The following is a 24,460-nucleotide window of genomic DNA, read 5'->3' as shown; positions in this document are numbered from 1 at the left end:
TTCAAACAAACAATAGATAAGTTGTCCTTAACTTATTGAGACATAAGACGATGTAGGACCACTTGATCTCTGATATTAATAAAGCTTCTGAGTCCTAACACCAAGTGCAAAACAAGTAACTCAACTTGTATGAAAAAAACCTGATTAAGACAGTATAACAAACCATGATGTAAAATAAAAGTTAATCTAAATTCGCAATATATAAATCACAGCCAAAACTAAAAGATTTTGTCATTAACAGTTATGACTTCCCAAGCCAGAGAAAACTTACTGTATTTTAAGAATCAACTAAAGTTGACAGACAGCAGGTATTCTGTAAGTTGCAATAGCAATTGAGTAGCTGCAGATTGCATAAATGTGTTGTGTCACATAATATCAAAGTTATTTGCAAAAATTATACAATCTGGAATGCTTGAATATGAGACACAACAATGTACTGAAACATACATTTATAAGAAAATGAGAGCAATCGTTAATATAAAAGGTATCTGGGGGATGCATTAAGTTAGCAGTGCTATCAAGGTTAAATAGGTAAAGTAAGTTCTTTTCAGTCAGCTACCCAGAATTTCGGTCACATTCGTCTCTATCTTCTTTGCAAATCTCGTACCTCTCCTGTGTCTTCTGGCTTACCTCGCTTAAGGTCGTCAAAGTCCCATGGGCAAATATTGATCGAGGGCAGATAAGGGCTACTTCCTCTAAACATGCTGAAATGTAAAGATTTTCCTAGTGTCACCAGGGGAACGACTTTTTGGCTAGTGTGACTTCTCTGCGATGACGCCGCTCCGCCCTCCTTAGTCGTCCGCCCATGCCTTTCACAGTTCCCCTGACTGACAAATACTCCTTGGGGATTTCTGATCCTTATTCCTTCTGTCTCACATCGAATTTAGAGCTTCTTCCTTCTCCTTTTCTTTCTGGGGATATTACAGTTTAAAAGTGTCCCAGACCTCTTATTTCCGAGGCCCTGCTATCATATTTGCACTTAAAGCAGACGAGGCAGGTAAAGCTACGTTTCTTTCAGCATTTGGTTCACCTGGGGTCTCGAACTCCCACGGACACACCTCAGCTCGCGGTGTTAGAGGTTGCTGGAAGTTGGTACTTGGGTTATAGGAGCCAGGCCCATTTTCTTCGGAGGAAGATGTCTTTTTTTCCTGGTCTCCTACTGGGTTGAGATTTTCATTCTCTATTTTTGATGCTACGACTTTTGGAGGCAGTTCTCCATACTGCCCAGCACACGCATTGGCTGCATAATGCTGACTGCCACTCTCCTCTTTTGCTCTCGATGGGGGAACCTGAGTCTTGGAAATCCAATGCTTCTCATCTTCAAAAAGGGACTGACCTTGGCTCTCCCAAGGGCAGACCTCAGCCTTGTCTACGCCCTTTTGATTAGACTGCTGACATAGTTCAGCGGCCTTGGGCTTGTGATGAGATTTCTCCTTTAAGGAAAAAGAGATGTTCTTCTCCATTTCAGAAGCCGCAATAGATACGTGCTTTTGAACTTTTGGTTCTGAAGGCACGGGACCAGGCGTCAGGTCATAAATCTCCCAAGGGCACACTTCCCCAATGTCAAAGTTGTCCTTCATCTGGGTGGTGCTTGGGCTCATGTCACAACCGGCAGTGGCGGGGTTGGCCCTTTGTTGCTTCATAATCCCAGATTTCTGAGGTTTTCTTGGCTCTTCCAAATGACCGGAGTTTGGGGGAGCACAGTCTTTAGTCTCTGCATTATCTGAATTTGAGTATTTTCTGTTTGTCTCTTTATCTTTTGGCAGAGGTCTCTGGGACTTCGCACGCTCTTCCCCGCCTGACGTTTGGGTTTTCCCAGCTAATCCAAGAGTCTTCTCCTTGGCACTTGCGATGACGCTGAGGGACTTCTGTAACATGGACGTTCGTGGGTGGCCCGGCTTCTTCTCCGAGCTGAGATTGTGAGCGCTTGCCGACTTACACACCAGAGGCACTGACTCCGTAGACTCGGCCTCGTTGTTCCCTTTCAGCGTCTGTGTTAGTTTCCTACCTGACAGGGACTCCAGGGTGGAGTCTTCTGTCGCCTCTTCCTCTTGGCTTTCGGTGGGTAAGCTGCTGGACTCTCCCGCGGGCTCTCTCACGTGGTCATACGTGCTGTGGGATTTCTTCAGTGAGAAGACTCGGTTTTTCAGGGACTCCTCCTTGGCTTTCCCAGTGTTACCCGAAGACTCCTGTGGGTTCTTCTTGGCGAGGGCGGTGCTCTTGGTCGCACTGTGGTCCGTGACGTCCTTGTCTTCTTTGGAGCACTGCCTGCTGACTGTCTCTGGGATCTCGGTTATACGCCTCATGATTGAACGGCCTAAGCCCTTCTTCGAGCACCGCTTTTTCTGGAGGTGGGGGTTATTTGTGATCATCTTCTTCCTTTTATATATTTCCAACTGGGCATAGAGTTTCTTCAGCTCATCCTGCCAGAACGAGAGTAAATTCACAGAAGTGGGAAACTTAGTGTTTCAGCCAGATATCACTGAAGGTAATTTGAATGCAATAAGCTCTTTAGAGAAATTATTCTATAGCTCTTCCTAACATCGCTACTCGTCAATTCTCTCTTTCTTACTTTCTGATTGCTTTGTGTTTTGTTTCACATCCAGTTGAAACTTTAACGCATGAACCCATCAAGGCTTGCTTCATGGAGCAAGCACTTTGAACTTGCGAGTTATGTGGGCCAGACTATGCCTAGACCATAACAAAAGACAGCATATAGTCTCCTGATAAACCACATCCCTGGAATAATATTAGAAGCATCATGTAACTATTGATAAAATTACACCTAATATTAGATTAGGTTTAAAGGATAATAGGCCATCAAATACTAAGAGCATCTTCTTCCTCCAAATGCTGACATGTTGTCACAGATTATTTTAAATAATCCAGGCTCTCTGCTCACAGATCTATCCTACCTTTTCATCAGCAAAGTGCCATATAGCATACTATGAAACATGTATAACAAGTTCATCATTATGACAGCTGGTAAGTCAGTGGAGACTATCAAGATTGGCTTGCGCATTCTAATTTATACTGTGATTACACATTTTAGAACTGGATCAACTCTGCATTTGATGTCTTTAGTTCTTATACAAACACATTCTCTCATTTTCTTTCTCTCTAATGCATAAATGCAACATGTATATCAACCCACAATGCTTGCCTGTAGAAATGGGTCTAATCTGAAATAAGAAATAGGAAACACTGGTATTACCCTGATGTCCTCTGGATCCAAGCTGTGCTCACTCCAGGCTGAGTTGATACTGCTGTTCAGGTAGGATCCAGACCGGCCCATGTCCAGCTCATCCTCATATGCTTCTGTAGCAATGTCATCTCGTGGGTTATTGCTTGAATGTGAAAACTGCAACAGATATTCAGTATGAGCTCTAGACAATATCCACGGTGAGACATAGCATAATTTCTAAAGGTTCTAGTGTTAAGGTCATTTCTTGAGCTTTGATGAATTCATTCACTGAACGCCTTATAAAAGTTTGCTGCTCTATTTGTGTGGTGCTTTCCATGTTACATACTGAGGTGCATGGTTCCCTCTTTGACTTCTATTTTCATCCTTGTCTTTTCTCCGGGCTTCCAGTGTTAACTTACATTACTCCTCTGCCACGATATTTGCATTTTGAACATAAAAATAAGTATGAGAATACAAACAAATGTTCCCCAAGTGTAGCAATTTAGGTCCATTGGCAGCTAGACAGGAATTTGTTTTGAGCAGTGGGGTTTATCACGTTTGTCATTTTGCTTCCCGTAGGAGAGGCTGTATTTCATCTTTGGGCACAGTTGGCCCAGATCCCAGAAATTTGACTTTCAGTCTATTACACCTTTAAAAAAAAGTCTACCTTCAAAAGGGGAAGGGATTAAGAAGTACAAATTGGCAGTTATAAAAACAGTCGTGGGGATGTAAAGTATAGCATAGGGAATATAATATTGTAATAACTACTGATGGTGTCAGGGTGATACTAGACTTATAGGGGTGATCATTTTGTAAGTTATATAAATATCTAATCACTATATTGTACAACTAAAACTAATATAATATCGTGTATCGACTGTAATTGAAAAACAATTTTTAATTATTTGAAAAAGCCTACTTTCGAGATTCAGGAGACAGGAGGTCTGAATTCCAGCCCCAGCAGTGCGGACGGGGAGATCTTAAATGAGGCGCAGGAACTCTCCAGAGCTCAGTGCCTTCTCCTCCTCAGAGAACTCTGGGCTGGATGGTCTCTACGTTTGAAATTCAAGGAGTCACTGCAATTACAGTTTTTTCCTCGAGCTCATTATTCTCAAGCTCCTCCACTACGTTTTGACATATCTTTATTATTTTCATGTAGTGTTTTGATATTTTTCAGTTTCATGTGCTCTTGCTATCTCTAGTCTTCAAAAGGAGGAGTGAGGGAGAATGAACTGGGTAAACAATGGAAAGCAGAGAAAATCGAAAAAACAGCCCAGCTGCTCTTCACACGATATTTAAACCAAGTGATCGTCCTATGAGCATTGAGAGAATCGTTTAGAGAACATGAATTCTCTTCTACCAGCTTGTCATCAGGTCAAATACTCCTTTACAAAATTAACAGATCACCCTTTGATGACAGAGATATTTTAATGTCAAAGTTCATTAAAATATTCAGGTAGGCAGGTGAACAGAAATGTGAGATAATATGTGAAATGGTAATTCTCTATTTAAGTAATAATGAATGTTTTGTAATTGGGACTGGCTGAGAAATCACGGAAACTGATAAATCTTTCCTTCACTGTTCTACACATGTTTATGGTTCCAATATGTGCCATTAACTTAAGGCCATGACGATGAATAAAATAGGGTCCCTGTCCTCCAACACATGCTACTAGTTAAACTTTGGAGCTTATTTATAAAAATGGTGTTTTTTTTTTTCTCTTGAGCAAAGTCTTAGAGACTATCATGAGTTTAAGAAACAGTTATTTTGTCAGATATTGTCAATTTCCTGCTTTATTATTTTCCTTCTGTTTATCTCCATCTGAAATACTATTTTAAACATTTCTTATTTATCTTTCCTGTTTCCCCATCCCACCCTCCAGAAGTACTACAAGAGCACAGATTTTTATCTGTTCATTACTTTTACTCCAGGATCTAGAATAGTGCTTAGCAAATCTCAATAATTTAAAAAAATTTTTTGCTACTCAGATACAATTCACACATCATAAAATTCTCAATTTTAGATTGTACCATTCCATATTTTCTAGTATATTCACAGGATTGAATTACAGGATATTTTCATTATCCCAAATAGAAGCCTTGAACTCATGAAGCAGTCACTTCTATTGCCCCCGTTCCCCCCGCCCCTGGCAACCACTAACCTGCTTTCTGTCTCTCCAGAGTTCTCTATTCTGGACTTTCACATAAATGTAATCATACAATATGTGGCTTTTGTGTCAGGCTTCTTTCACTCGGCATAAAGTTTTCAAGTTTTGTATGAGTTGTAGCATGTATCAATGCTTTGTTTCTTTTTATTGATGAATATTATTTCATTGTATGCATATACCACATTTTATTTATATATTTTTCAGTTGATGGAAACTTGGGTTATTTCCACTTTTTGGCTATTAAGAATAGTGCAGCTATAAACATTCATGTACAAATTGTTGTGTGAAAATATGTTTTCAATTTTCTTTGCAGCTCAATAACAACTTATTGAATGAATAGTCTGAGTATATATCCATCTAATAAAAGTGTTATATATTATGCAAAGTATAAAAATGATAAGGATAAATTGCATTAACAGACTAATCCATGAAAATTGTGCCTATCTGGTATAATTCAAATAAGGAAGAAAATAGGCGTTTGCTTTGTTTATAATCATTTGACCTTCTCAATCAGGCTGAATTTCAATGTTTTGGTTAATTTTGAGAGTTGAGGTAAAGCTTGGGGTAAAAGACAAGATATCACAGTTCTTAAATAAAAATGGGAAAAAAAAAGTCAACTATAACTGAAAAATAAAAATTAAAAAAAAAAAAAACAGTTATTGTTTCCGCCATCCTAATGTTATGTTGTGAGGTACTGATAAAGACTGATCACTTTGTAAGATATAAAAATGTCTAATCACTATTTTGTACATCTGAAACTAATATTATATGTCACCTGTATTAAAAAATAAATTCAAAACAGGAAAAAAGACAATGTTCTAATATTTTGTTGTTCTGTGTATAAAAGAGGAAAATAATGATAATAATAATTTGTATTATCTGTTTTTTTCCCCAAATTCTGTTATTTTATTTCATTCCAAGCAGCCTTATTGTAATCATGTCATAGATGAGCAAACTGAAATTCAAAGAGATGATAAGTCTTGGCTAATACCATATTATACAGCTTGTTTGTGATGAAGCATGAGTTCATAATCCACGCATTCTGAGTCGCGGCCCATTTCCTCCCACTACACCATGCTGCCTAAATAAGTCCTTGTCGCAATCTATCATTATTAAGCATGACTCATCGATATACATTATAATTATTTATTTCTATTTAAATAAACATTCTCTGAATGTTTAAAACACAATATTTCTCGGAACGAGTCCAAAACAATGATCCAAATAATTCTTAGGATAATTCTCTTTAAAATGATCTTGATTTTATAGTTACAATGAAAGCCATCTTGAACCCATAATAATTAAAACATAACTGGATATTGAAATACTTGGAAAAAGGCTGAAACAGATGATGAGTTTTGTAGAAATTAAGTCATTTAACAATTATGTGAGATGTTTAATAAATCCCATAAGAAGACAGACACCTAGTTGTCTGAGGAGGGGGCTTTAAGAACATTTTAGATGTCAAGCAAATCTCCATACTTCCCTTTGCCTGTACTGCCAGATATTTTTTAAAGGAGCAATAACTTAATGCTCATTTAAGATAACTGTCTTGCAAGAGAAAAGTAACATTAGAGGAATACCTTTGGAATCAAAAGCAACCCGATGGTGACTGTCACAGTCAAATGAGTATGTGCAAAATACAGCATCAACATCCAATCAGACTGAAGCCTTGAGGCAAAAACAAATCTGAAACGAGAATTTACCAAGTTAGCAATCCAACAAGATTTCTACTTAAAATACTAGATACTTGGAAACTCTTTGCCTCAATATATTAAGAAAAAGAAAAGAAGAAGGGAGGGAAAGGGAGGGAGGGAGGGAGGAAAGGAGGGTGGTAGGGAGAGAGAGAGAGAGGGAAAGAGAAAAAGAAAGGAAGGAGAGATGGAAGAAGAGAGGGAGGGAGAGGGTAGAGAGGGAAGGAATAAAGAAAGAAAAGGAAGGAAGAAAGGAAGGAAGGAAGGAAGATTGCAATGTAGTAGATAAAATGAATACAGTCATGGTTTGTAAAATACATTTTTAAAATAAAAATTTTAGTTGCTTTAAAGCCATATTTAATATATTATCTTATCGAAGAATTTATAAAGTTGTGTTCCAGGACATCCCTGCAGGAGAAATGGGCAGGGAAAATTCAGTACTGGTATATACTCTGCTAATTTTGAAATATTTTTATAACCCAACAGGTACATGTACAAACAAAAACTCATATTTTTTAAGGACTCATCCTTATGTAGAAACTACTTTTTGCTTTATTTAAGAACATTTTATACAATCATATCTTTCTTTTAATTTTTCCCATCAATTGTTATCCATGAAAGGTAGATATGAGATTTTACTGCTTTTTGAAATTTGTCTCAATAATACACATCATCAAATTTGAAAAGCTAACATCCTAAGAAAAACTCATGATATAATCATAAAATAAACATATATGAATTTAAAAATCAAAGGAACTAATTTTTATATCTGCACTATATCATATTTGTGACAAATTTATTAAGTAAATTAATATAACTATTTGAAATAAAATTTTCATCAAGGGATTTCTACCTCATTTTCACCTCCATCATGCACCCTGTTACCCTCCATCCCCCAATAAAAGTCCATCAAGCTAAAATAGAAGCTCAAGATTTACCCAAAATGGAGAGATATTTCTCCCTGTGTCTGGAGACATAAACAAAATAGACTCACAACATACACAGAAGTGCAGAATGCTCATGATAGCTCACATATAACCAAAAACAATTTTCTGAATTACCATTTTTTTTCTAAGACTTTTGTGAGAAAAATGGCCTTTTATTTGCCATGAATATGACTGAATATTCACTTTGTTCAGCGATAAGATAGTCTGTGCTGGGTCAGGTGAGATTTTTTTAAGCACTGAAATAGAATCAGTAGCAAGTTACAGTGTCTAAGGCATAGTATTGAGGCACAGAACCAATATGAAATGTGCCCCAGAAAGATAATACAGTCCCAACCTGCCGGGGCTGTTGCCAGTACTAGAGCAGACAGTTACATCAAAGGAACTGCATTTACAGTCTAAGAGCATCTTCACGTTTTGGGAATTCTTATCTCAAATGCCAATACAAGTGAACTTGACCCTGCCTGACAATATCCAGAAGGGAGAATGGTTATATATATTTTAAATTAAAATGGCGAATCTTTCAAAAAATAATTTTGACATATACTGATATCAATTGTCCTTAATCAACTTTTAATTACTGCCAAGTTGTAGTTTTCAGATTGTAGTTCTGACTAGAAATATCTTAAGAAAAATTGGGTTTTGAAGTAGTTTTAAAACCCCATTTTTAAAATATAAAATAGGTCTAAAAGCCAGGAGCATAGAAATATTTGAAGATTGAGGTTAAGAATAAAAGCAAACTTTTTAAATATCTTGCACTTTCTTAAAGGTTTGCTTTATGCACTAAAAATAACTAAAGGATTAGAATCGACCAGGCAAAATCCCTTCTGCATTATTTACCCTTCTAGAGTTCATCCTTGTAATTTATTTTTGTTCAATCTGTTTGGTAAGAATGAAAGTATATCTGCTTATAATATGTAGTCATAATTTTTATTTATATATGTATATACACACACACATATATTTACATGATTTTAAATTTTAAGCAGACAAAAAAGTACATATGCCCTATCGAAAGAGAATTTTGCTGATGTCAGAAGCCTTGTTTAATATTATTTCATTCCATGAAAAAATTTCCAAGATGGGTCCAGCTGATTTAAAATATGATGCTATTGGTTCTTATTCTTGGACTTTATCAACATTAGAACCACACATATATAAATTCAGTCCATGTGTAAATAAGAAATTACGTATACTTGCTTTAATTATTACTGTCTATTACTTGCTCCCTACTTGTTCCCCCGAGATCAGTGTTCTGTAGATTTACTGTGTTAAACTACAATCCCATCCTTGCCCTTTTATGTCTATATAAATTAAATTTCCAAAAGAGAGTAGATTATACTATGATTCTCCAAAACCAAATTGCCACACTCTAATCAAGTCTGGTCTATGTAAAAAGGTAAGTCAGATTGGGAACCAAAAATCTTTTCCCATCAGGAACCTGAGGGTTTGCCATCAGGTCTGTTTAGCCTTGCCTAAGAAAATGCGCTTTGTATGGCAGTCACATTCTGACAACAGAAGACATTTAAACTCATCTGTAATAAGCTTTTTTGAATGATTATAACTCTTTAGTTGGTTTGTTAATATAGCATTTAATTTATAAATGGTTCTAGAGAAACATGTTCGTTAGATCTCGAAACATATGTGTTTGATATTCTGCAAACAGCCCAAGTGTAGCTTTTCTTGGGAGATGGTTTGGGAGGAAGTAAAGCCTCTAGAGTCTGGCCCAACACACAGTGCTCTCTGGCTACTACATCGTGGACCCAGTCTCGGATTTTTGAACTCCAGTCTGAGTAGGACTGAGCTCTTCTCTTCACCTATTTATTACTTCATATTTCTCGTCTCATCTTTCCTCCCTCTTTGACTCTCTCACTTCTCTCTTGCGCGAGGGGGCCAGACAGAACGAGGAGAAAAATTCCCTTGATTTCTGGCCTTTCGATAGAGTTTCCAGAGTTGTCAGATCATAAATACTTCTTTTTATTACTAAAAGTTTAAAAAGTGTAGGTTCTGCCGATGGCCCAGTTGCTCCCCGGAATCATCTACTCCTAGAAGTACAAGGAGTACAAGTTTCGTTGTATGATTATTTACTAAAGTGAAAGATGGGAATTATCCTGCAAAACTTCCACAGATCTACAACCTCCCAGCCCAGCTCTCACTATTATTAATCTCCATCTTTCCACTAAGGGCAAAGACAAATATTCACAATTTCCAATTACATTCCTAAGCGCGTCCTAACTTTTAATATTTGTTGAGCACTTGAATGACATCTTTTTGTTGTTTTTCAAATTACAATATTCCTTTTTTATTGCTCTCTCTGAGGTTTTCATTTCATTTTCAAATGTGAATCAGGTGAAAATTCTCAGAAGGTAAGTCATGCATATTTCATTCTGTTCACTTATCATAAGCCGCTTTCTTCCTCCTTTATACTCATCAACTAGAGAGATACATGCGATATCAAAAAAAAAACAAACAAAAAACCCCACACAAAACAAACAAACAAAAAAACTGGCAGGCCAAGTGGCCAGGCCATACATTCTTACTACTGGAAGTTATTGCTAAAATGTGATGATAACAAAAACTCCATTGCACACAAAAATCTAGTCATCAGCTTGAAGTAGTTTTTTTGGTTTCAAATTCAGAATTCACACACATGTGTTGTCTATCTGAGTAAAATTTTGAAAAGTATAAACCAGTATATTAAATATGAATGAAAACGTAGACGATTTATCTATATCTACTTTATAATGTATGTATGTATTACTTTATACCTTCAGAACAAAAAACACTACACATCATAAACGATATCTAATGACATCCCCATAAACGGCTTAACATAATATAATAACAGTGAGTTAACCTTCAAAATAAATGAAAGCAATAAGCAACATATCAGAAGGAACTAAGAACAGCAGAGTTTTTTTTTTAAACTAAATTCATTTGTGATTTCTATGACAAATTAATCAACTTATAAAACACCGTCCTTCCTAAATCTTTCCATTATGCATATTATCCAATTCTGCTATTTAAATTAAGCTGCAAAACATCAGAAAAATAACACGGTTATTTACTAGCTCTACAGATCACTTGCCTAATTGTATGGAATATGGCAGAGATAATCAGCTCATTGTGAACTGCAACAGCCATATAGCGTGGCTCGTGAAATGCCGATGGGACTGTCCGCACTGCATAGCAGAGATAAACACCCCACAAGAGGAATAAAAATTCAGCTGTGAGAACAAAAAAAAAAACAGACAACTTTCCATTAGTTTTATAAGTGAAGAAAAAAGTAAAATTTAAGTTCTTTAGCATGCATTTTGTGTTTATTATAGAAACAAATTTAGTTAGAAATAGATGCATATAAAATATCATTCATATATGAATATATATGCCATATAGTTTTAAATTTTATTCAGTGCATAGATTTTTCAAAGGTATACTTTGTTTCATTGTTTTTTTTTTTTTAACTGTGTTTGGTATCTCAATTTTTTCTTTTTGGTAAATACCTGGCTTTTTCTTAAAATAACTGTAAAATAATTTTCCACATTGCCAATCAAAGTTTAAGATGTACACAGAGCATCTGGGTCAGAAAATGTTTATATGCAGCTTCTGGAAATTTAGGTTCTTACCGCATTGAATCTGTTTTAATATAAAGATATATCCTTTGCCAGAAATGTGAGAAAACAGGTTGTAAACATTCAGTGGCATATTTTATAACTATACCATTATTTCTTCACACATGACAGATATCCCATCGTTTATAGGTGCAGTGCTGGAGGCTTAGTAAAATCCACAGTCACCTTGTTCGCTTGCTCAAGCCGAAAGAGACAAGTGCAGGATAAGGATAAGGGTTTTGCAATTGCACTAGACTTGAGTGGGCTCCCTAATTAACTTTGCATAATCTAAGGTAATTTAAACTTTCTGGCCAGTTCCCTTATCCGGAAAATGAGGATAATGAAAGTACATTTTTCATGGGATTATTTACTAACGAAAACAAATAATGGATATAAAGCATTTCACATAGTTTCTTATGTAGTAGATGTTAGATAAATATATAAATAAAAACATAAATGCTCAATAAATGATTCTTACTGGTAAATATCTAATTTGACTCTTTTTCAAACTGAACATTGCTATTTTAACTTATTCTTATCAAAAACTGTTATTACCCATTTTACCTGTCTTAGTGACATAACCTCATTGGAAGATACTATCTAATTAATAAGAAGAAAGCTCTAATTTGGAGAAAACATTTCATCGAATGCATTACCTAGAGGAAACCTACTTATATACTGAAGCACTGATTTCTGTTTCCATGTGCCAAGGTGTTTTATCTGCCAACATTTTAGCATATTTCTGCAAGTATTTAAACAATAGGTAGTGCTCCAATTATTGAAAATCCCTCAGGCAAACATATCTGTCAAGTGTTACTTGGAAATCCTAATGTGGTCAGAAGCCAAAGGAAAAAATAAATCTCACTTGAAGATCTCCATGGATTTAGTGGAGGCTCCAGTTATTCTGTATGTTGGCCCCTGGCCATGTGCTGTGAATGTTCTTTCCAGCCAAGTTTTACTGGATCAGGAAAAGCAAATCAGGAAATGCTGAGGTCTTCATGTGTAACTTTCTTTCCTAAGTCTTGTATTTCTGTCCATGGTACTACTATTGCATCTTTTCCAGGGTTGAAAACTCAGAGACAGCAGTCATTGGCTAATTTCTCCTTGGAGTTATTTTTTTATATGTATCATTCTTCTCAATGCCCACAATTACAATTCTTGCCTAAGTCCCTATCCATTCACTTCATTCGTTACAACTATTTTTCAATTGTCCCATCTGAACCTGGCTTCACCCTGTGTTAATCCATTCTTCATAAGTGACAGGTTCATTTTCCTGCAACTCCACTTTGATTATGTCTGGATTTACCTAAATCTCTGTGTCTCCATTTTGGCTAAGTGATTCACAATTCTCTTAGAATATTTGCTCATACCCATGTAAGATGCTGGAAATAATTCCTGCCCCCAAAGGAAGACTATAAGGGGTTTCTGCCAGGGCAGACATGTCCTCATTTTTGAGACTTTCTTGCTGCACAGGCTTCACGTTATCTTCTCACATTACTTGGCCTTATTTTTTGTGCTTTATATTTCTTAGACCGTGACTTCTTGTCTAGTCTCTGATGCTCAGGCAGGTCTTTTGTGAGGTACTGCATGCATCTTCATTCATAAATCTTCAGGGGCTCACTATTATTTGACAAATCCTTGTTTCTAGCATTCTGAGCCCTCTATGACTTGATGTTACATATCCAACATGGTCTCCCAATGCTCCCCAACATAAACTCTAAGCCGATCCAGGAAGACTCTTTGTCCCATGAACACACCAAAGGTCTTTCTTGCTTCTGAGCCTTTTTGTTCATGCTCTTGCTCACACAAGAATTCTTGTCTCATATTTCCAAATCTTGACCAATTTTTCAATGTCCATTCAGGTTTCACCCCCATCACAAGGCCACCTGAAGTGATTCTAACCCACTGAATTTTCCTTCCTTTAATCTCTTATAGACTTTAGCTATCTACAATCCATAATGCAGAGAATGATGCCACACAGTACATAATGAGGAGAGTAATGTTCATGGAGGCTTGTGAATCACTCCCCTCCTCAGCCCCAACTAGGTATGACTTTCTTCATGGCAAGATTGAGTCTTTCAATTACTTTTCTACCTTTGCTCACACTGATGATAGCACTACTCCTGAGCACATAAATAAGATTTAATAAATATTTGTTGAACTGAATGAATAGAAACGATATCATTTTCGTATTATTGGAGATGCAGACTTTCTGTTACTTTGTCACTCCATGTCACGTTGCAGGACCACACGTGGTCTGAAGATTTCATTGGCATTATTATTAATAGTGGCAACCCCTATTTATAGACGGATCACTAAGAGTGTGGTATTGTTCTTGGCACTCAGGAATTATGAATGCAAAAATATTATTAAACAACACTAGCACAAAAATATGCTGTAATTGAAGGATTCACATGTGGCTGAATTATAAAAACACTATCTCCTGCCAATTATTGCAGTGTTTTTATATTATGTTATACTGAAGATTTTTTTTTAAAAAAGGAAAGTAGTTATCAAGTTAATTAGTATGCTGTAATGGAGAAGTATATTTTAAAATATGACAAAATAAGATCCCTCATACTAGCTAAGCTGAACATTAAAATCATTTCATTAGCAATATCGAACAATATGCTCGAGCTCAAAAACAATTTATTATGCAAAGTACCAATTAAACTAAATGTGATATATAAAAGTTATGTTGGGAAAAAAATCAGTTTCATATAATTAACTTCAAACTAACACTGCAATTAGTAAAGAAAATATGCAGATGTTACCAAATTTTGCAGTGTTATTACGTGGGAGTTGAAATATGCGGTGTGCTTCTGCTTTAGAAAATAACGTCTAGTGATAAATGATATTGATAGACGGCAGTAGTAGAGTTTACAAAGGGAATTGCACTTACATTTAAAGATTCAGATATGAATCTTTAAATGTAAGTGCTTTCAGAAAACTAAGGTGTTTTATTTTTAGCCTATAAAGGATAACAGTTTAACAGTTAACTATTGTAACCTTTTAACAATTAATATACCGTAATGAAGGTAATCTCGTTATCTTTCCAAAGGGCTGAGTCAAGCAAAGAAGTGGGAATAATATCAGTTCTTTGACACTGAAGATGTCCCAGCTCCGAGATCTAAGGCCACCCATAAGGGCTGAGAGAAAAACTGCTTCAAAGTGCAAATGTCTCTCAAGCTGTGATACTCTTGTTTGCCATGTTACAGAAGCATTTTGTATTAATAACATTTACCTTCCTTGGCCCCATTTGAAAATTATTTTTACATGGCATAAATAAATACATAAAGAAGCCTTCTATTTTTATCTTCCAAGTGTTTCTTTTAATGTCCTCTATTTTCTCTAAATCCTATCCACTTAGAAAATTTATGGTGAAAGTAAACTTGTGCTTCTACTCTAATAATGTGGTGGGCAGTAGAGTTATTCAGTATTAAATCAAACAATTTTAAAAATGCTTGAAAATAGCTCAAATTCCAGAGTTCCAGAGTTTGACTGGCATACAGTTGCCTTGGTATTCTGAGGTTTATCTGCCTTTTCTCTGGTTAAAATAAGGACAATTATGAGAGTTACAATGATTAAAACAATGGGAATACCAATTTTGAAAGAATTTTAACCTTGAAAGTGACTTTATTAGGCTCTATCTCTAGAACTTGGATCAAATTCTTCACAATCTCCTGTGCATCACAAATGGAAAAGGTAGAGAAAATACACTTTTCTCTCTCTAGTATGTACACTTAAGATTTTTAAAGTTTGATATGCGGTGACAGATATTTAGTGAAACCCAGTTACTTCAGAGCTATGCAGCCACGTTACAGACCATGAATGTGAGAAGTGCTCACGAAGAATAAAATTAGAGACTTCTTGTGGTGTCACAGGGTCAATGTCAAAGCAGTAAGCTGCATCTTCCAGTAATGCTCCTTCTGTGTTGTTTGGAGAAGGGGTAGGAATTGGGATTATATGCTAACATTTTTAAAATGTATTTTAAAACTTCAACCTTTTATGAAAGGCTGTCAGCATCAGCATGATTTGCCTCCCCTTGGGCTAAGTTACTAGAAATTCACATATACTTTTTGAAGGGCTAGCTTGAGTGGCTTTAGAATGATTGTAGTGGGGGTTATATTTTTGTTTATTTATATTCCATTACTGTGGAAAAATATTTTACTTCCTCGAGGCATAGTTATCTGTATGATCCTAAAGGGCAAAGAGAAAATAATTTATTTTATATCTTAATTTTATTCTTTTAGTACCATTTTCTCATTTGGACGGTAAAGAAATTTTAACTTCCTTGTTAAATTTATAGCTTATAAAATCTTTGAGACAATTCTGCTGAGTTAGTTTGGCTCAGGACATTGCTTGACCACTGGGTAAGGGCTCGTGTGTTCACTGCAAATCTGCTGCTCTGTTGGCCAAATGGTCTCTGTGATTGTCCTTTTAATACAAGGAAAAGGTCTGCCAAAATCTTTTTGCCAGCTGAGTCAATCTACGGGATATCTCTGTTCAAGCAACAAAAGAGTTTTTTTTCCTCCTTAATGTTTTTCTCCCTTCTAAATCCTAGGGTTCCACACAACAGCTGAAACTCCTTAGCAGAAATGATCGTAACCACAGATATCTTAATTACTCTTACTCCACGTTCCTCAAGCTCTATCCCAAGACAATCCCCGCCCTCATCACCAGATTTCTTTAATTTCCGAAAGGGCAAAATGGCACTTGAAGTATAAAATTAAGATCTAAAATAAATTAATTTATCTTTTCTCTCTGCCTTTTAACAGCATATGTAAATACCGACTCTTTAAAGCAGCAAATGATTTTTCAGAACAAAGGGTATATAAATAAATGAGAAAAGAACCCCTACTTCCATCATTCTAAAAACACTCAAGTGAGACCTTTAAAATTGTGTGTGAATGTCTAGTGAGGTAGCTCAAGCCATGGCAGATGCACTGCCAATGTGGTCAGGCTTTTGTCATTTGACTGAAAATCAAAAGTACATTAAAAAAAAAGTGGTAACAAGTGATGCAGGGTGGATTAAGGCATGTGGTACACTAGAATAAAAGAAGATGCATGGAAATGAACCTAAATAATGAACATTAGTCTAAGTCAGATGAAAAGGAAGTCTAAATCTATTTTCCCCAATACTCATTAAATGGTGCTTATATCGCTTTTCATCTGTCATAATACAGTCTAATCTTCTAGGGTAATTAAGTATTTAGATCCTTAGAAACAATTGCTATTTTAGGATTTCCCTATATAACTCAGTAAGAGAGTTACTGTATTCTTCTCAGTTCCTTCTAAACATTGGCATATGACTAATTAAATTACTGAACACATTGTCTGTTTTGTGTGTTTAAAATATTTTACCAGGAAGGAAGAGAAGAAAGAATAAGAGCATGTCAGTGAAGAAGAGAGAACTAAAGATTAAATTTTCTGCAGTAAAAACATTCCATGTGAAATTCATGGAAATGAATTAGTACTTTTGAATAGTGAGGTGGTTACTACATTGTTATATCCTGAAAATGCATAAATATTTTAACATTCCCAATGGAATGGGAACCCAAACCTATCATACCTGTAAAATTATTACTTAGATTTGTCTGTCTTTCTTTCAAACTTGGTGAATAAAATATATAGCAAGAATATCAAACTCTGAGGAGTTTCCAGAACCACAAACACCTTATGTATTAGTGGATTTTTCACAACTATGATGAGATGAGGGGAGATCTGAATTTATAAGAGTCCTGTCAGAGACCAGTAATTAGATCATATAAAAGCAGTTGAGAAAACTCATGGCAAATTAGTGATATAGAAAGATACAGAGAATAACAGAATATAAAGAAGGTAAATGGAAACCTGGATAGAGCTTTTTGTATATATTCTTGTGCTAGGTTAGAAAAGGCAGCAATAGCTTTATTCTCAATTATATCCCTTGTTAATCACAGTGGCTTATCATCACCTAACTTCCAGAAGAAACCAAGGAAACATTTCAGTGTTTACCTAGACCTCCACTAAGTTTGGCATAGAGATTTAGCACGGAATGGAAGTTCTAAATGTTCTTGATGTCACCATCTATCAGTCACTCTCTGCAGCCTTGCTGTTATTTCTTGTAGGTAAGTTAGGAATCTGCCCTCATATTCTAACTCATCTTGGTCATTGGTACTGCTTCAGTACCTTCAGTATATGTTCTGAATGTGTAGTCAGAAACTGACTGCTAACCAACTAAACGTGCTAAAGAATGAGCTCCGCTGTATCATCACCACCTCTACGATTCAATTTACGTATTCCAAACGTGGAAGCCCAAACTGGAGAACTTTGCTGGCAACTCTAAATTTAGGTGTCAAGATGTGGTCTTACTGACTCTAGGGTTGAAATTATAAAGGTTAATTCAGGCACGAGATGTTAATTCCGCCCATTTGTCAGTTTGTACCAACCAATTAGGAAACTCATAGGGTAAAACAGTTTTAACTTTTTTACCATGACAAATTTTAATGATATTATATAAAAAAAATCATGAATATGGACAACTGACTACCAACTTACTAACTTCGGTTACTAGATTTAGGAGAAAAAAAACCTGGTAATGCTAAACACAACATTTTTCAAAATGAGTATGACTTGGGATATTTATTTGCTTTCTCTATTAATTTAAGAAAATGTTTCCCTGTCCTAACCTCTTTATTCTTTAAATAGATCTAGGAGAATGGTGAAATAATAAAAATTTTTATCAAAAGCAAATCAGTTTTATTCTGCTTCAATATTTATAAAAGCACTGTGCAATATTTAAAACATAATTCTGATTTGCTATGCCAATTTTGTACCAATCTCTTATTTTGACTATTGGACAAGTCGGAGATAAAATTTTATAAAAGGGCTAAGGGTTGCCAATTTAATTTATATAATTTGCTCAAAAACAACTCCCCAAATAAGAATGTACACTTTTACCATTAAAATGAAATTGGAGACAATTGTGTAACACCTGGATTTTGAGATTTAACGTTTCCTAATACTGGTCTAATCCCGATCACAGAAAATATCACAAGATAAAGGGAGCTGAGCTCATTCTTTGTTCTTTCAGCAAATATTTATCAAGAGCCCACAACTGAGAGATACTTCATTAGGTGTCAGGAATACAGTATGAACAAGCTACACAACGTTGCTGAGGAGCATGTAACGACTAGGTTGAGAAACGAAGGAGGAATGAAGTGGATATAAGAATCCTTTCTTTGCCTTCAGTGAGCTACAAATAATACATTTAAACATACTCAGAAAAATTCAAAGTGTTGAGTCATATAATGGTGAATAGTATAAGTCAGCAGTGTTATTTTTATTATAGATATAGGTATTCTCAAAGAGGTATGGCAGTTTAAGACTTTATAGGAATTCTAGTCTGATCTAGAAATATTCTGGAACATCTGAATTTTGAAATTCTCTTTCCACCCGATAAAAGGAAATCATTTGTTAAAAAACAGACTACTGTGTAATACTTCTCACATTATCCAATGTTCATTTGTCTCCCATAGTCTCAATGTTTATATCTCTTTTTTTGTTTTCAATTAAAGCTTACCTCGCAATTTTAATACAGGACAGGCAATGATGGTTAAAAATTAGAAATAAACATAAATATCAATGGGATTCTGAAAGTCATTTTTAGTCCCTTTCTACATTTTCAAATACTTCTTCAAAGAAGAAACTGAGGCTCATAGAAGCTTGGAGATTTTTTCTAGCTGTTTTCCATATGTTTCTTCCTTCTGAAACACTTGTAGAAAAATCACCTATCTGAGCAGTTTTGGAGCAGTTCTGTGCAGTAAGCAAAAACAGAATGTGCCCATTCTTTAAATTTATGACCCATATTTCTAACAAGAGTTCTACTTCAGTGGAAAAAGCAGTATCGCTCTCTTTCAAATGGTTCTTTATGTTGTATATTTAAATATAGATTGTTTTTGACAGATATAGTTGATCCAAAATGCATATTTATCAATATATTAACTGTTGCTTTTCCTTTTTTTTTTCTGAATTTACTTCTGACACAAATATAAAGTATACACAGCTTCTTGACAGAAATTTCCCACAATTTCTCAAGGTAAAACCTACCTCCTGCCTCTCCCCTACATAGAAATATTTCTGTTTAGGGGATGAGGAAGAATTTAGTTTCTAGTATAGGTTTCTTTTTAGCTGACTGAACATATATGGATTTATTCTGGAATAAGAGCCTGAAAAAAATCTAATGGTAAATTTGCTACTTATAGAAATATATATAAAGAGAACTGCAAAGAGGCATATGCCACACATTAGGAAACATTAAATTCAGAGCGGTTAAATGCAGAATATCTAATGCTACATGTTGAAAGATAAATAAATGAACTTGCTGTAAGGTAGTGTGAAAAAAAATTACAGCAACCACATGTCTCTGGTTTTTCAAGACAGTCCTAATTTCAAATAGTTGTTCTCTTGTTAAATCATGTGTCTTGACTTTTCTTTAGAAAAATTGTGTCACTGCAGGAAAAATGTATTATTGAAAGTAAGGTGTTCCAGTAGTTTATAGGACAAAAATAATCCTGGGAGATAACAAAAACACCACCCCCAAACATTTCACTTCCTTTTACCTCCTGGTCTCTGCATCGTTCTACTAGTCTTTTATTTTTTAAGAGACCCTAATGTTGTCATTTCACACCTTTAGGAGTATGAGCCTAACTAATCCCTGACTCCCAAGCCTTGGTACTTCTATCTCACTCCCAAATCCATGGCCTAGGTCTTCCCACCAACTTCTCAGCTTCTCTCTACTTCCTTGACTGAGACCTGGTTATTGTCCAAAGAACTTGCAGCCCTTTTGTCTACGGCCATGCTACCCTGAATAAGCCTGATCCCGTCTGATCTTGGAAGCTAATGAGGGTCAAGCCTGGTTAGTACTTGGATGGGAGACCACCTAGGAAAACCAGGTGCTGTAGGTGTTTAAAAAAAAAAAAGAAATTCCATGTTGTTTCAGTTGATCTTTATTCTTTCTTGTACTACTTCAGGGTCCTTCTTGCTTTTTACATTCCCTTCCCTGGCATTATCAAGGATTAATATGTTTAAGAATGCTTACTTTTTCCATAGTTTCCTCCTTGCTAGTGAAAAAAAACCTGTTACCTGGTCTAAGCTTTCCCTCTGGGGAAAGGCAGAAGTATAATACAAATAGCCCAGGACACTAAAGAGCTATTGTGGCGAGGGGAGTTAAATAAATGAGCTAGGGGAGAAAGCTGTGATCAGCATGAAATTCCTCAGTGAGTGATTTGGGAGGTATGGGAGTTCTAGATGACTGAAGAGTCACATAAAGGGAGACAAGTTGCTGGAGATGAGGGGATCGGTGTTGGATGAGCGTGGCACAGAAGTTAGCTTTGATAATCCGAGAGAGAAAAAATAAGAATGGGTAGAAATATAGGAAGATTTATAAATAATGTGGGCAAGAATTGGAAGACACTCTTCTCTGATTGCTCCTACTTGTTATTCAAGGAGTCATCTAAGAGAAAGGAGAAACATGGATAGTTTGGAGGTACGAAGAGAGGATACAATATAAGACTTGAAATAATCATTGTGAAACTCTTCTGAAGGTTGATCAGGGAAACAGAGGATTATGAAATGCACAGAGCATAAATGAAATAAGTGATCATCACGTTCTACTAGTTCATCTGATTACTCCTCTGAATCAATAGTTCTATACTTTAAAGGAATATCAGAATCACCTGGAGGGCTTGTTACACACAGATGGCTGGGCCCCACTATCCCAGAGGGTCTGACTGAGGAAGTCTTGAGGCAAGAATTTTCATTTCTAGGAGATTTCTAGGTAATGCTGCTGCTGCCGGTTCTGAGACCACAATTTGAGAACCATTGCCCTAAAAGTCTTTCTATATTCTATAATTCCGACTCCAAATTCCTGAATTTGGTATATTTCACTTAAAAAATATATCCTAAAGCAATCTAGATTGAACTTATCAATTTTGTCACATGGCTTCTCTGGTTCTCTGAATTCTTATAACGGGTTTTCGAAGACCCACAATAAACTTAACCATCCAGCATTATTCACAATGCATTCCAACATAATCCTCTTTTCTAGTTAGACTTTTCCTTCATGTTTCATACGATTCTCACCCACCTCCACCACTATTCCAACCAAACGGAATGTTTTCTCCTCCTCTTTACAATAATCTAAATATTACCCATGGCTTAAAGAACTTCTCTTTTATGAAGATTCCTGGGTTCCGGTCTTCCTTAATTGAACTACTATTGTAACAAGACTCTTTACCACCTAATATATTTTTTAACAATTCTCATTTATCTACATAAACCAAGAGTAAGTTACTTGATGAGAGGAAAAGGCCTTTATACATTTTATATCTCCCACGGAGTGTTCAACACAGTAGTAGAGACATTAAAGGTACTCCGTGGATCTTGTTTATTGTATAAAACTCTCACTTATATGTAAAGTTTATATAAAATGAATTATAGATTACTGTCAGTTACATATCTCTATTTATTTCTACATAGAAATCATACATATTACCTTTTCCAGAGTACAAAATAAATTTTAAAAAGGCCTTGCATACATCTCAAAACAACATACAAAAAATACTAGGCCTAGGTGACTAGGCCATGCTTTCTGCTTGTTCATCCACTACCAAATGATGCCTCATCATGTATTTTGAGTATTACACCCTTTGTAAAACAGAAAAGAAACACAGTGGGCTTTTCTTCATATTAATACAGGAAAATGATTCTTTCTAGTTTGGTTAACTTAAAGACCGTAAAATAATGTTACAGGTTTCTATTAAGTAGAAATTTTATATCTATTTGTTAATTTTCCTATCAAGGCTAAAGTCAGAATCAGAAATGCTTCCTACCTTAGTTCTATGCTTTATCTTCTACTATAATAGATATTGATATCAACTGATGTGGATCTACTGATATCTTCTTTGATATTGATCAAAATAATAATGATTGGTTTTGGTTTTATAGATATTTTATATATATAAACATATATATATTTATTATATCCATTCTCTTTATATATCATCATTGCTTTATTATTACAGATATCAGGCTTATAAGATTATTAAAACATCTTACCCAGAAAATATTATTCTGGTTAAATTGTAAACTAAATACACATTTTAGTAGGTCCTAGCAAAATACTAAACATGAATATTCACAATTGCCAACTATGAGGGAGTCAGAAAATAGAAATTAAACTCACGTGTTTATTTTTGATATCTGCCAAATAAAATTAAGATTTATTTTGTGACTTACTGAGGGAAATGACAACAAAATAATAAAGGTTTTTTTCATTCTTTATTTTATCTCTGGAAGCTTAACTTAGAAAAGCCTAATATTAACAACAGAAACATTCCTATAGATTTTTCTTCTTCATTTTTCATAAAACTGAGATGCCAAAAAAATAGTCTATCTTTTTGGCCCAAGTCATCATGTGGCTCTTCCAAGTTCTCTGGTTTCTCAGTCACATAACTCTTACTATCTCCAAGCAGCATGGCTTTGTTTTAGTATAATGCTGGACCTCCAGAGAATTCCTAATAATCTTTAGAAGAAAGATAGATTAATTAGAGATTTTGTAGAGGAAATTTCTACACAAAGAGTGCCCTATATCATAGGATCAAAACTATGTAAGAAATACCAGGATGTTTTTTCTCCTAACTAAAGAAATTAGGAGAATAACCACTGTTAACAAATGAGACTGCAGTAAGATGGAAAGCAGAAAGCCTGTTAGAAGTCACCATTATTTATTGCATGTCTCCTTCCTGATTTACTTGACTATATTTTCACAGCAATGCTACATACCTTTGAAAAAGAATGGAAACTTTCAGAAAAAGTTTTCATTCTACATATCATTATTGTCTTTTTTATAATATTGATTTATCGAAACCATATTAAGTAAAATTCCTTTAGGCTCTGTGAAAGGGTTTGGCAAGGCTTCTAAAGAAACCCATTTTAATGCTACGGGAAAAAGGGCAAGAAAACCACAAAACAAGTGACCACATACCAATTGCTGTCATGTAATCCCAGCGCTCAATGAGGCACATATCAAAGATGAGGTGATCAGATGTTTGCCCTTGGCCGATAAGTAAAATCCGTCTCTCCAAATTCTGGCAAACAGATGAAGTCCAGCCAACAAGAAACCAAAATACGACCAGGAGAATTACTGCCAGCATCCTCATGACTCGTCCACCTGTCATATATGGAATCCGTTGGGCTGTTCGTGAAAGAAACACTTTCAAAACCCTGGAAAAGCAAGACATCAAAATGTAAAGGCATACCCAACAATCGGAAAGTAAAATTCTAAAATATCTTATTTTTATAGGTAAAATTTAAACCCACCAAAGTCTACCTATGCAGAGTTTAAACATGAAGAAAACCAGAAACAATATTGCTTTTACTTTCACTTAATTTCATTCTAGTTTATCTTCCAACAGCAGAACAAATATCCTACATTAGAGGCTGGTGAGCCAATAGATTTGTATAGGATGGAATTCTTTACATAGATTTCTTTATGTCTTCATATTTCAAGAAAAATCCTCAGGACCTTAGAAAGATCTATAGGCAAACATCGCTCAAATAGGGTTTCTGAGGTCCTTAAAGTGCGTAACTGGATTTTATAATATTATACTAAATCAAAAACTTCCTTGAACCAGTTTTTTTTAACAGTAGAATGTTACGCAAGGTATTTTCTGAAAATCATTTTATATGACCACCCTCTACAGTCATTTTATCACGTTACCAAAAATAATAATGAAATAAGTATGAAAACAATGATGGGGTACTTAAAATACTAGGGTAACTGAATAAGATCAGTACATTAAGGAAAAGGATTGGG

The 24,460-nt window shown here is 35.3% G+C and overlaps 1 protein-coding gene and 1 pseudogene across 1 annotated transcript in view; one reads left to right on the top strand and one right to left on the bottom strand.

Moving 5' to 3' along the window:
* Positions 1-476: 476 nt before the first annotated feature.
* Positions 477-24,460, bottom strand: part of GPR158 (G protein-coupled receptor 158) — a 328,034-nt gene continuing 304,050 nt past the window's right edge. Inside the window, exons 7-11 of the mRNA XM_039877581.1 lie at positions 23,630-23,868; positions 11,079-11,217; positions 6,936-7,041; positions 3,215-3,361; positions 477-2,423 (exon numbers count right to left, since the gene is read on the bottom strand). Of these exons, the coding sequence (XP_039733515.1) occupies positions 948-2,423; positions 3,215-3,361; positions 6,936-7,041; positions 11,079-11,217; positions 23,630-23,868 (2,107 nt within the window). The 3' untranslated portion in view covers positions 477-947. The remainder of the gene's footprint in view (positions 2,424-3,214; positions 3,362-6,935; positions 7,042-11,078; positions 11,218-23,629; positions 23,869-24,460) is intronic.
* LOC120614717 (uncharacterized) lies at positions 20,431-20,549 on the top strand (annotated as a pseudogene).

The sequence above is a fragment of the Pteropus medius genome, unplaced genomic scaffold (assembly GCF_902729225.1).
Source record: "Pteropus medius unplaced genomic scaffold, Ma_sr-lr_union100, whole genome shotgun sequence".
NCBI lineage: Eukaryota > Metazoa > Chordata > Mammalia > Chiroptera > Pteropodidae > Pteropus > Pteropus medius.
The sequence above is the reverse complement of the archived record's forward strand: the minus strand, read 5'-3'. Positions and strand labels throughout refer to the sequence as shown.